This window comes from Haemaphysalis longicornis, unplaced genomic scaffold (genome assembly GCF_048455015.1).
Source record: "Haemaphysalis longicornis isolate Haplotype H1 unplaced genomic scaffold, Haemaphysalis longicornis Haplotype H1 scaffold_3, whole genome shotgun sequence".
In the NCBI taxonomy this organism is placed as follows: domain Eukaryota; kingdom Metazoa; phylum Arthropoda; class Arachnida; order Ixodida; family Ixodidae; genus Haemaphysalis; species Haemaphysalis longicornis.
Window position 1 is genome coordinate 128,538,991 of NW_027526335.1, and position 12,815 is coordinate 128,551,805.

General features: G+C 48.5%; 1 protein-coding gene across 1 annotated transcript in view; it reads right to left on the reverse strand.

Moving 5' to 3' along the window:
- Positions 1-288: 288 nt before the first annotated feature.
- LOC144175429 (uncharacterized) overlaps positions 289-12,815 on the reverse strand; it is a 109,514-nt gene continuing 96,987 nt past the window's right edge. Inside the window, exon 4 of the mRNA XM_077704507.1 lies at positions 289-351. Coding sequence (XP_077560633.1) covers positions 289-351 — 63 coding nt within the window. The remainder of the gene's footprint in view (positions 352-12,815) is intronic.

Sequence of the window (12,815 nt, forward strand, 5' to 3'; positions counted from 1 at the left end):
TATCAAGAAATAACCATGCGCTACCGCCTCTCCCTCAGAAAACTCCCCTCAGCCAACGTGCTGCTGACACCCGCACAAGAGCACACGTGAAGACTCCTCCAAACGAACACCTTTCCGAACCCAGCCAAGCTCCACCTCATCCACCCTTACCTTTACCCCTCACCAAACTGTAAAGCATGAGGAGCCCTCGCCACCCTTCCCCACATCATATGGGGATGCATCAAATACCCTTTCCCCCCATTTCCCCCCATTTCCTCCAATGAGCAGTTGGAGGAGCCACTGGCGAGCTCAGACCAGGAGGTCCAACTCTCCCTGGTCACTAGAGCCGCCGACGTCGCTGCCCGGCACAAACTGGCAACCACAACCGCCTTCTGACCGCGCAAGCTCAATAACGTGTTTTCTCTCTCTCTCTCTCTCTCTCTCTCTCTCTCTCTCTCTCTCTCTCTCTCTCTCTCTCTCTCTCTCTCTCTCTCTCTCGTTAGCGGGAGAGTAATTTGTTACTCACTGGTCTCGGTTGCGGTCCGAGCCAATAATCAGCCGCTATATCTGCAATCACACACCCTTTTCTTCGCTTCACCGCATAATGATTCATAGCCGAATGCCACCGGAACACCTTGTGCTGCGTGTGTAGTCACGACGTCGGCCAACCTCTTGGCTTGCGACACCTCAGCAAGCCGGAAAGTCTGCGCACCTTCGGGCGCGGCTGTGGTTCAAATGCCGGAGCGTGCCGATTCTAGACGAGTCGTTTCTCTGGCACTATCTTATCGGCAGATGCACTTGGAAGCACGCCACGCTGAGGTGACCCATTGGGGACACGTGGGCACTGAGACACGGGATTTTCTACCTTAGCGTTTGATCGCTGGACTGATGGAGTCGCTACAGACACCAGCAAGCGCTAAGTGCTCTTGTATTCGGTGGTATCAGACGCGACCCCAGTTACTACAAAAACTTCCTGAAGCCAACAAAGCAAACTGGTAGGCTAATGACTGCAATCAGAAGATTTCATAATGACAGCCACGTGAGAGAGAGAGAGAGAGAGAGAGAGAGAGAGAGAGAGAGAGAGAGAGGCAGAAAGAGAAGCTCTTTATTAGAAAACAGAGTGTTTACCCGGCGTACAAAATCACCTTCATGCTACTCTGTTAGGGGAGGGGAAAAGGAAGAAAGGCCCAAGAGAGAGGAGGGCAGAAAAGAGATACAAGTTGAGAGAAGGAACAACGAACTTAGGTAAGAAAAGGCAAGTGCAAAGTTTCAGAGTGAAAAGATCTAAAGTTTTTGAATTAAGCCAGTGTCGCTGAGGAGCGAAAACAAATTTTAGGGCTGGGCGTTGCTGAGAACAAGAAGGCCAGGGCCCTCAAACGGTGTTTGAAGTCACTGGTCCTTGCGTATAGCCTATGCGTGCAACGTTGTGTAAAAAGATGGATCTAGATCCCTTGTAAACAGGACAGTGGAGTAAAACATGCTCTATTGTGTCTTCCAGCGCACAGTCGTTGAGCATGGAATTGGGAGATTGTCCAATCCGGTAACGGTAGCTGTTGGTGTACTCTGCATTAAGTTGGAGCCGATGAAATGATGTTTCTATATGACGGGGAAGCTGGTGAGGAAGTCTTGATGACAGCTGAGGGTCAAGGGAGTAGAGAAATTTGTGGTGGTGAGTAGCATGCTATTCTGTTTCTCTCTGAAACGGCGTAGCCTGTCGCCAAGGTGGAAGCGTCGTGTTTTATGAAAATATTGTTCGTATATTTCGGCAGCTGTGGCCTGCAGAGGCAGCGTCATCGGCTTTTTGGTTTTCTGTTATGCCGCAGTGACCAGGCACCCACTGAAACACAATAATATCCCAGCACCTACTACAAGGTGGTGTAGAAAGAGAATATCATGAACGGCAAGTTCATATGCAAGATGCTCGCTGCTACTAAGCAGGCACTGAAGGGCAGGTTTAGAGTCGGTGAATATGGTCCATTGTCTGGGTTTTTGACCGAGGATGTAGCGGATTGCCTCCTTGAGGGAATGTAGTTCAGCTGATGTCGAGTACGTTGGTCTTTCTAAACGGTAGGAGTATAATTTTCCGGTCAATGGGGCGTATAATCCAGAGGAGTAACTTTGAGGCAACGTAGGCTCATCAGTGAAAACAGGAGCCCTGGTAGAAGGCATCCCGTGCATGTGGTCCAACACCACTTGGTGCAGTTCAGCCTGGGGCGTTATCTTTTAGGTTGTCGTGCCAGGTTTGCGTAAACCTATACGAGTAGATGCTAATGTCCAGGGCGGAAACATAGAAGGCATTGCTCGCGGTAGTTGCGTTGTTTTGGGAAGAGACAAAGCGCTTACAGCATCTCCAAACACCGGACTCTGGGCCGCAGTAATCCTGCTCAGACAGTGTGGTGTAGGTTGAAGTAAATGTCGGTAATGTACACGGAGCGACTCCTGTTACATAAGTGCGTCCAGAGGCAAGGAATGAGCTTCAGCGATGGTCCCGGCACTCGAAGAGCCTCTGGGTAGACCAAGATAAATGTGCAGCGCCGGCTGTTCCGTCGCACCGCTTCTAGCTTCATTTTATTCGTAGACGCTGCACGGTGCAGTAAGAGAATGCTATAGCCTATGAAGCCATCGACGTAAGCTTTGTGAAGCTATAGCATCGAGCCGCATTTGCTGCCCCATCACGAACCGGAAAGGTATCTTAGAACCTGAAATGTCGTAGAGAGGCGCTCACAGTCTTTTTATCTCAGGCGACCAGGAGAGATTTCGGTCGAGGATTACGCCAAGATACCCGTGAGTCCGGGCGTACGAGAGGGCGCGACCACTTAGCAGAATTGGGTACCGATCCATGCGCTTCCTTGTAAACGCCATTGCTACGCTTTTCTTGTGCGATAGGTGAAGTCCACGAGCAGCAAGGTAGGTTGAAATGGAGAAGAGGGCCTTCTGGAGACGTTGCTGAGTGGTGCGTCGGGAGCGTGATGCGTACCAGATACAAATGTCGTCTGCGTAAATCGCGATGTTGACTCCCCTCGGTAGGCACCATTTCAGTTGTATGAGCGTCAAACAAAAAGCAAAGGACTTAAAACGGCTCCTTGCGGAACGCCTTTTTCGACGGGGAACCGTGATGTGTCACCGTCCGAAAGCTAACGTCCAGCTAATGTCCAGCAAGGTAATCCTCGATCCAGGCATAGAGTCTTCATCCAAAGCTATGTACGGGAAGAACAGTAAGAGTGGCTGTGCGTGTGAGAGTCGTAGGGAGCTTTTATGTGTAAGAAAATTGCAATTCGTATGTAGCTGGAGTCGAATTGTTTCTCAACTGACGAGACAAGGGTAATTCTATTGTCAATGGACGATCTGTGCCTGCGAAATCCATTCATGTCTTGCCGGTAAAGGCGTCTGCTTTCGAGAAACCAGGACATTCTTTTATACACCATATTCTCCAACAGTTTTGCAATACAGTTCAACAAAGCTCGGTGCTTTTCCGCCACAGTGCTACAACGCCAAGAGGTGCTTCGAACGTCTTTGCGCCATTTGACTCGGTGTCATACGCATCCTTTGGCAGACCTCTCCACACAATATGCAAGACACTTGCTTCCGGCGAATTTTGAACAGCCTCAAATGTCGATAGTAGCCCCGTGGGTACTGGCGCCATGGAAAATTTGCACGACGATACCCGGAATTAGCAAAAAGTCTGCCATGCCTGCGGCCACGCTCAAGTTCTTCACACTAGAGTATATTTCCAGCACTTACAAAGGTTACACACATGTTTATGCGGATAGCTCGGTTCGCCCGGGCTCCTCCGCCATCGGCGTGTGGATCCCATCAGCCCGGTGCACTATCGAAAGAAAACTTAGCCATGAAACATCCTCGACTGCTACCGAGCTAGCAGCTGTGAGGGCTGCACTTCATTACATCAGCGGACATCATGCCCAGCAATGAGTAATATTCCTCGACTCGCGCAGTGCCTACAAGCGCTCCGAAAGCTTAACAACAACCGCAGTCAGCCTGTATGTGAAATTGCCGAAATTCACACAATGGCAGTGCGCGAAGGCCATGAAATCATTCTTCAGTGAGTACCTGGTCACTCCGAAACAAGGCAATGTTAGATCCGACGCAGCCGCCAGCGCAGGCCACTTGCTGAGCAACACGACCCAGCTTCCTTTCTCCTGAGAGGACAGCAACGCCCTTATCCTCGCAAGTGGATGGGCTGCACAAAGGTCGTAGTGGCAGGACCCTCACCGCAGGTATCTACCACTGCACGCTATTGACCCGCACTGTGACTTCCGTTTTCCACGCGGCCTATCCAAGCGGTGTGAAGGAGTTCTGCACCGAACTACGCCTGAATGTGGCGTTTACTCGGAGTTTTAAGTCTAAAATTGGTTGGGAAGATTCCCCCCTGTGCCGGACTTGCGGTGTGCGCGAGACTGTAAATCACTTGCTGTGCGTTTGCCCTCGATATACTGCTGCGCGAAAAACTGCCGCGAGCTCCCTCTCTCCTGTACGTCATGGAGGCAGTCTCGAACTTTTTCATTTTCTTGGGCCTGGGCCGAAGTGCTCACAGTGCTTTAGGTAGAAAAGTTCTGCTCCAGTTCCTACGAGAGACTGAACTGGACAAATCTCTCTAGATCAGAGACAGAGCAAGTGTGTCACGATATCTTCTCTTTCGCACTGTGGCGTTCATCTATTTATTTTTCTAGGGTTGGTGTTGTTCTTTTTCCCCGTCGTTTACTTCTCATTTTGTTTCAGCGTTTCCATTGACGATTTTCTTTTCAATTGTATTTTTATGTTCGGACTCTGTTGGCAGCATTCTCTTGTTTTTGTTGTCCTTCTTTTTTTTTCTTTTTTTTTAACGCTTCATGTTTGTCTACTTCCTGCTGTAACCCTGATGTCTGATATGCACCACTCATCAACGTAGTCACCTCCCATCTGGTGTAGCAAGCCTTGTCCCTAGCAGGGCTGACCTCACCAGTTCACATTAAAGAGCATTCTCTCTCTCTCTCTCTCTCTCTCTCTCTCTCTCTCTCTCTCTCTCTCTCTCTCTCTCTCTCTCTCTCTCAACAAAGCTATAGGCCGAATAGAAGACGAGTACTATCTTCCAAGCGCTGGACGAGCCCTTGGAAGATAGAAGACGAGCCCTTGGAGGCTACATTTTTGTGCTGTTTATTTGCGTGTTATATGTGCTGTATCGCCCCTCCTGCTTGGGCCCAAACTGGGCCTGCAGTATGTACTAAATAAAAATAAATAAATAAAAGACGAGCCTTGGAAAATTGTTTATTTTTAAGTTTTCTGCAAACTCCGCTGCCACCTGAGGTACTGGCCGAGACGGGGGTTGATGGGAAAACTTGAGCTAAGAAAAGGGCAGGAGAAAGCAAGTGAGTGAGTGAGTGAAAAAGACTATTAAATGTCGGCAACAGGCGTAGTGTTGCCACTTCGCCCGGACGGAGCCACTCGTCGGTCCTTTGACACTCTTTTAGACCGTCACCGTCGCTACTCACTGCGGTGGTGGTCGCCCTCTTCCCCGGAGGGAGGATGACGCCCCGCAGCTTTCACTCCGGTGCGGCCGTTCGAGAGCGGACAGGATCTGCTGGACAGCTGAAAGTTGGTCCTCCTTGCTGTAACTTCGCGTGACGTCTTGATACCACGGCGGGAGGTCGGTCCTGGTTGAAGCCTCTACTGGGTCTAACCTCACAGTCCCACAATAAATGGACAACGGATGTCACGATGGGCAGCCTATACAGGCTGCGTTGTTCTATCGAACGGAAGCACGGCCACATAGTAGCCCCTACCCGACGTTGCACAACTGACAATGATTTATTGTAAGAACGTAGGCACCTGTTGCGCGCAATGCTACAAACGCTTTTGCCGGCCGCTGTGCGCTGCGGGCATGGACCAAGCTGCAGGGGTTGGTAACCTGTGGCCCGTGGGAAGCATGTGTACCGCGTGGAAGTATTATGCGTGCACCGGGACCCCCGAGCGATATCAGAACCCCCTTTCTCCCTTGTCACTTCCTCTTCGAAGGATGACATGCCACTTTTAACCTCAAAAAGGGTTAGACAAGAACAAAGCAAGATCGCTTCCAGTTGGAATTGCCCCCATCTTCACACTAAGCATGATAACATCTTGACTTGCTTTCTTTCCCCCTGTCCAAAAAAAGCCCCCCCCCCCCCCGCCCCTCACCGCCTCGATTGTCGGCTTCATGCAACTCGGCCCTCCACCTCGAAAACTTGCCGACTCCTGAACCAAGCAAGGAATGAAAAAATCCGTCATATGCAGCGCAGGCATTATCAATGTCCACCGCAGGAAATCTGTGCCCGTGCTGGGAATTCTGTATGCTTGTTACGAGTCAATTGAAGTGTGTCTGTTAACGCAACGCGCAGGCTTCAACACGCACAATGCGACTCACCATCAGGCGTTTTTGCAGAGCTTCAGAGGTCGGTTGCGAACACCACTTCCAGAACTGACCACCAAGTCGGTACATATTGTGGCGCTCATGCTACATCTATTGGATTGGATTGGATTGGAAAAACGTTTAGTTGACCTGCAGTAAAGCGCGCGCTCTTTAGACGCTGCCTACGTCGTCTTCTTAGCGCCCCTGCAAGTGTTTCAAATTGCCTTTTCAGGCTCGCTGAGTCCCTGAATGCGGCGCGGCGAGAACCGTCTTCAGCAATCATGGGCTTCCAGGGGCGGCCGTTAACGGTGTCTGGCTTATCGAGATTACGACTGCGCGAAAGTAATTTTGCTTGTGTGTGTTTGACTCGGCTTAGAAACATGTGAACGCTTGTTTAGACAGTTGCACTGGAGAGTATAAATAGGCTATGGTGACACGACCTACAAGGACACCTGGGTCGTTTCCGTGAAACTCCAGCCTAAAGAAAATTCTGTGAACGTTTGCCTTAGCATTACTACTGTGCGTTTGCTGTATGTGCGTTCCTGCGTCTGTGAGCTTCTGTGTGTTTATCTGCGTTGGTTAGTGTAAATGCGTTTTTGCGTCTTCGTCTCTTTCACTCATTTTCGCCTGACTAATATTTCAATGAAGAAGCACAGCATGCACGCTTGCTGCATGGCTGACTTCTTTTTATCATTAAAAGCCTCCCTCCACTCTCTTTTTGACGAGATAGTACGTCTTCGGGCTTCGCGAAGAACGTTTCTCTGCCCGTTCGAGATGTCACGTTTTATTCATTTGTAATTTGTTTATTTCATACATACTGGCACCCCATCTTGAAAGCCAAGGCACTCCTGATTACATATTTAGGCATTCAGCACTGTGGTGCAGCGGGATAAGTGGCGTGTTAGAGCAAAAACAACCAAAGAACGCCGGTACAAAATTTTCTGGATAAAAAAGAACAACAATAGCGCGTAACACTGTATCTAACAAGTACTCTTCGACGAATACATGCCTGCTTCCAAGATAACATGAACAAGTTTTTAAACAATATTTATCTAGCGGGATCCGCAAACTTTGGTTTGCGTCTTGCGGAAAGAACTCGGCGCTCTTTGCTACAAGTACGAATTTCTTAAGCACGCTAGTGTGCTGCTACCTGTATGGGTGCTTTTCTTTACTCTCCATGGATTAAACAAACCAAGTTTCGCTATTGGGTCTGCCTTGTCGGGACGAACGCATCTTTCCTGCAAGCCGCCCGACAACTGCGCTGGCTCGACGGGGCGGCTTGTAGTCGTACGCCGTCATTTTTGTAACCATGGGTACTCTGAAGAGTACCAAAGTATTACAGACTCCTCAGTAACATGCGCTCGTAGCTGGGTAATTATCATTGCTTTATGAGCCGGAATGAAAGCTGCTTTCGCACAAAATACAAGTATTGTTGAAGCCGGATTATATTACCTTTTTTTTTTTTGCGTAAGACCGTACTAGCTTTATGTTCACAGATTACCTACCGTGTGCAGACGTTCCATCTGCCGACGCGTATGCGATGGGCTTGGGAAGTTCCTAGACATCTGCGAGTTTCATTTACTTTCACTGTTCAGAACTGTAGCGATTTGCTTCGCTAAAGCCTATACTATTCGCTGAGTGAATCATAGTAAACATGCATAGAGTTATTAGAAAAATACTCTCGCTCCGCTTAGTTTTTCTTCCCTTAGTAATTTCTACTCTTTTTTACGGTGGGATGCAATGACGCTCGTGCAAACAGCCTTAAAACATGAAGTGCTGTCCTCTACACAGAGATTTAACGTAGGAGTGGGCTCACGTTAGAATGTTTCATGAAGACTGATGCGATGTGTTTACATCCTTTCTATGAGCAAAGGAAGAATGAAGAAAATGGGTGCGTCGCAATGCATTTCCGCTAACAAGACAGATGACTCGCAAGAAGCCGCGTACGTGATGAATGCACGCTAGAAGAATTAAATTATCTGTTTACTTTCTAAAATGAAGTGTAACAGGGTTAGCCCAGCACACGAAGGCACCCACTACACTGTTGCACCTCTATTTCGCCAGCATCGCGGGAAGACAGCCAGACACGTGCGGCTGATGTGGTCTGGGGGGTTATTCTTTTACAGACATCCTCCGGCGGGAAAACGCTTACGGAGTAAATCTTGGTAATTTCACGCCCTGCTTCTCTGGAGAGGAGCTGAAAGTCGTGGAAGTAGGCGAGGTCTGGTCGGTGCGTGTACATTTCGACGGCACAAAGATACGAGAAGAATGGCCCTATTACACGAACTATTCATAGCAGAAGGCAGTAATTTATGACCAAGTTTTCCGCTCTCATCTGCTCGCAACCGCCGGAGTCTAGCATCTCCGTCTCCCTGGTGCGGTGACATGCGCCAGGGTTTATTCCAAAAAAAACGTGACTTCCGCTCATAACCTACTCTTCTTGGCTATGTGTATGTGGCGAAAAACCTTGGCAATCAAGGTAGAAATAATTTTGGCCTGTCCGCGACATATGAATGGTGTGTGTAAGCTCGCTCGCGTGAGCCTATAACATCTTCGTAATGCTCTTCTGTTCAGTCTGTCGGGAATCCGGTAATTGTTTCCCAAGGGGTTTCATTTCAACGAATGCTGAATCCACCAACCATTTTTCCGATGCTCCTTAAATAACGGGTGACGCGGAAAGGGAAAGTGCAGTGTATATTCTACTTAGCCATTGCCGCTGCAACTAACCGCCGTTTGCCAAACCAGGTATTCTGAAGAGATATCTGCCTCGTATATGCTTGCTTTACTGCAAATGCTTTCGAAGGACGATAGTCTTTTGCCACCCTGACATGTGTTTTGTCCGCTCTCAAATCCAATCCTTCACGCTCATCCTCTCGCAATTATCTCTTGATAATTTTAATGGAGGTTTGTTCAATGCGATTTCACTTCCCTCCCTTCGTTCTTCTGGCGTCCCACCAGTTGGAACAGCGTGTATATTTCCTGAATAGTTTTGTTTTCTCTTCTCCCAGATAGAGCAGATGCTTGGGCTCTGTTCTTTTTGTTTTTACTTTCATCTTGCCTTTCTCAGCCATATTGAAGGCGTTTTCTTTTTCAATTTCTTTCGGAAACAATTGGTCACGTATCTGTTCACTTCTCTGCAAATGTCGTCGACAGACGACAGTCTTCTACCACTCCTACCAAGTAAAAACTTCCCTTCTCTCCCTGCGCCTTGTAACGCTCTTCCCCTAACATTTCCTTCCTCCCACGGTAAACACCGAGGAGGTTTGAAGAGCCAATTCAATTTTCTGCGCTCCGCTGCCGTGCTTTACCTAACAAAACCTTTCGCTACTGTTGAACCTGCAACGCCGTCACGTGGGCCTGGCTCGTCGCATGCTGTCTGCACTTTTAGGTCAAAATATTGTCTTTAATGCATACTTTTTATTTATTGTCGCAAAAGTTAATCAGCCACGTTTTTTTTCAATGAGCACAAGTTCTAGTGCTACAGCCATGACAACACAGCAGAGGGTTTATATATTATGACATCATTGAAAATGATGACAACGGTAACAAATATGGTTTTGTAATGAAAAATGCAACAGAAATGACTGGAACAGAAATCCTTTATGTTTCGTTGTTTGAAAACGTGGGTGGTGCCAGGTTGTCTAACGTCCAAGTTGTAAGATTCCCAAATACAAGAGCATCCATCTTTTGCTACCCTGTTCTACTTAGGGCTTGTGTTATCAATCCGGCTCTTCATAGCAGTGTTTAAACTGTTGACCTTCTATTTGCGCTTTTAGGGGCCAAGCGCCTTAGGGACTCATGCTGTCAGCGTCTCCTGTGGTCGTCTTATGTCATCGCCTTGTGTCATCACGGTAAATCAATTTGATAAGCGATGGTCAAAAAACAAGTATTGAAGGATAAAACTGGTTCAAAATAAACTAGAATGATTTAAACGAATTTAAAATACAGGACTAATCAGGATTAAATTTCCTTAATAACCGAAATTTGTTAAATTTCGTCCCGAAATTGGTTTCAAACGCCATGTTTCCTCCCGTAAAGCATACTTAACATGCTGCGGCGTGTGACATGAAGACCACTTATGGCCAGTCTGTGTCTCATTTAAGTGCTGGAATCCGGTTCAACGCAAGAGAGGGCGCCACCGCCTCAGCAAGCACACGATGGCTTTTCCCAACGGCGCTGTTTCGGCGCCCAATCAGCGCGCGCCATGTGGCAAGAGAGAGACTTACAATTTTTGAATACACTTATACACTGCATGATTCGCCCCTTACCAGGTTTCACGGTAAAGGGAATGGCCCGTTTTTTTGTGTGTGTGTGGGCGGCTCCGTCAGCCACGCGCACATCTTTTCACTTTTATTTTCCTGTAAAGCATGCACATGCGTAAAAGGAGTTGGCATGAGGCAAAGCCAACCTTCGGCCACACTGGGCCCCGCTTAGCTGAGGGACGCAGAAATTAAGCCCATTCATATTAATAAAAAATCCGGGTTTTGAGATTGGAACCTTGGGCGTATCGGTGTGTGCCTAGGCATTTTGCCGCCTACGTTACTCATTCGTTCACAAACGCCGGGCAGACGCGGGGCTTGTCGATCGCGTTATGCGCCAAATGTGACCACGAGATTATTGCACGTGTTTGCAGCCCCCAGAATAACAACGGATAAGCAGTAATGTTTTACCACATCACCATTTCTTTTCCCGCCGCAGTCCGGCCGTGCTCTGCCTCAGTCAGCCGCCATAGCTTATAGATTGGCCCATGTAATCAACGGTATTATGTAACATTCTCTTCTTCCCCGCAGTGGTGTGAATAGCTATAAATTGTCACCACCGGTACGCGTTGATGTAAACTGTCACTGTTTCCATAGAGCAGCAAGCTAACCACTCACTGTTGAAGAATAAAGGCGGGGAAACGGCGAGCCACAAAAATTGTATGTGCGACGAAAGAAACAACTGAACAAAACACAAATTGCAGCGGCTGCTGCCACCGCTGGCGGAACGAAGGAAGACAAAATGAGTTCTTGTTATGCAGCTAAACAGCTATTTTAGAGGGAAAGCCACAATGCAAAACAACTACTAGAAATGCAAGCGCGCCGTACTAAGGGACATCGCGAAAAAAGGTTACTTGGAGGATGACGGAGCACGAGATTTACACGAGAAAAGCACCCACGTCAGGGGAACAAACAGCTCAGACGGACCGCGCAAAATTCAAGGCAACGCGCGAAAAACAAGCGAAATGTAACCATCCGCTACGCTGCAATTGAAGACGCCAAAATCAGCTGCGACAGGATCCTCGCGACAAGTAAGTTAGAGGAAAGTTCTCAGAACAAATTTGAAGCCTCATTTAGCATGTAAGGGAGATTGTAGTTTCGGTAAGACGTCACGAAAGCGCGGTGGAGCTATTTTAACATGTAACGCTTAGAATTCCCTTAAAGCACGTCAGAAACGTTCCGCTCCACTGCACGCGCAAACACCCCCGAGCGCAGCGGATAAATTGCTAGGCTCATTCTCAACAACGGGCTCCGCTATCCGCCACCGCCCATGCACCACCGGCCGTTGAACGAAATGAGCGAGAGCTTTTTATTTCAAAGCACAGCTTTACCGCAGTACTTAAATGCGTTTCTGGTCACGCAACTCCGCCGTAGCGCTATGGGAGGGGTTTGCTGTGTCGCCGAAGCCGCCGCGGGGCGGCGCTAGGAGCACAGTGGGGCTAGGGAGCCTAAGTGGGGCACAGACGAGACTTGCGCCACAGTATCTGTACTACCTGCGCTCTGTTTCGACGAAGCAAGGCTCCCGCGTAATCCGGCATCAGCAGCAGGTAGTTTACGCAGTTTTAAGTAGTTAGTCGATGTGATGCCGTTGGTTACGTTATGCTGTGACACTGGGCGGAAAGGGCCAAGACTTGCTGCGTACCGGAATGTCGCTCCGGATACAGAGGTACGAGCGAAAAGGCCTCGTTGTTTTGTTTGCCAAGTGACGCCGGTAAGCGCGAGCAGTGGAACCGTGAGATACCGCGACGGGAAGCCGGCGGCTTTTATTTTGACTCGCATGTCCGTGTCTGCGAACAACATTTTGACGCCGTCGTTTTGTTACTAGGGCATGACTGCACCCTACTGACTTCAGGTGGGCGCAACTCTACTAGTTCTGTCATAACCGTTTCCCGGCAGTCTTGTTCGGCAAGGAAAGGGTGTAATGAACCATGTCTTCACTAACCCAAACTCATCGACAATGCAACGTTCTCGGTCTGTACGAGTGTTTGTTGAAAGAAAAGCATTCCCATACGCGAGAATGCAAAAAAAACTTCGCGGCATTCGAATCTGTGCAAGTCACTTTGCTGACTGTATTTTGGCGTTTGTGCTCTTCTAGTTCATTGCGGAGCACAAGTTCGCTACAGTAAGCCTTATTCCATACGGATCCCAAAGTTGTCCTTGACTACGTGACATCGCTGCGCTGTCTGCTATTTATTCTT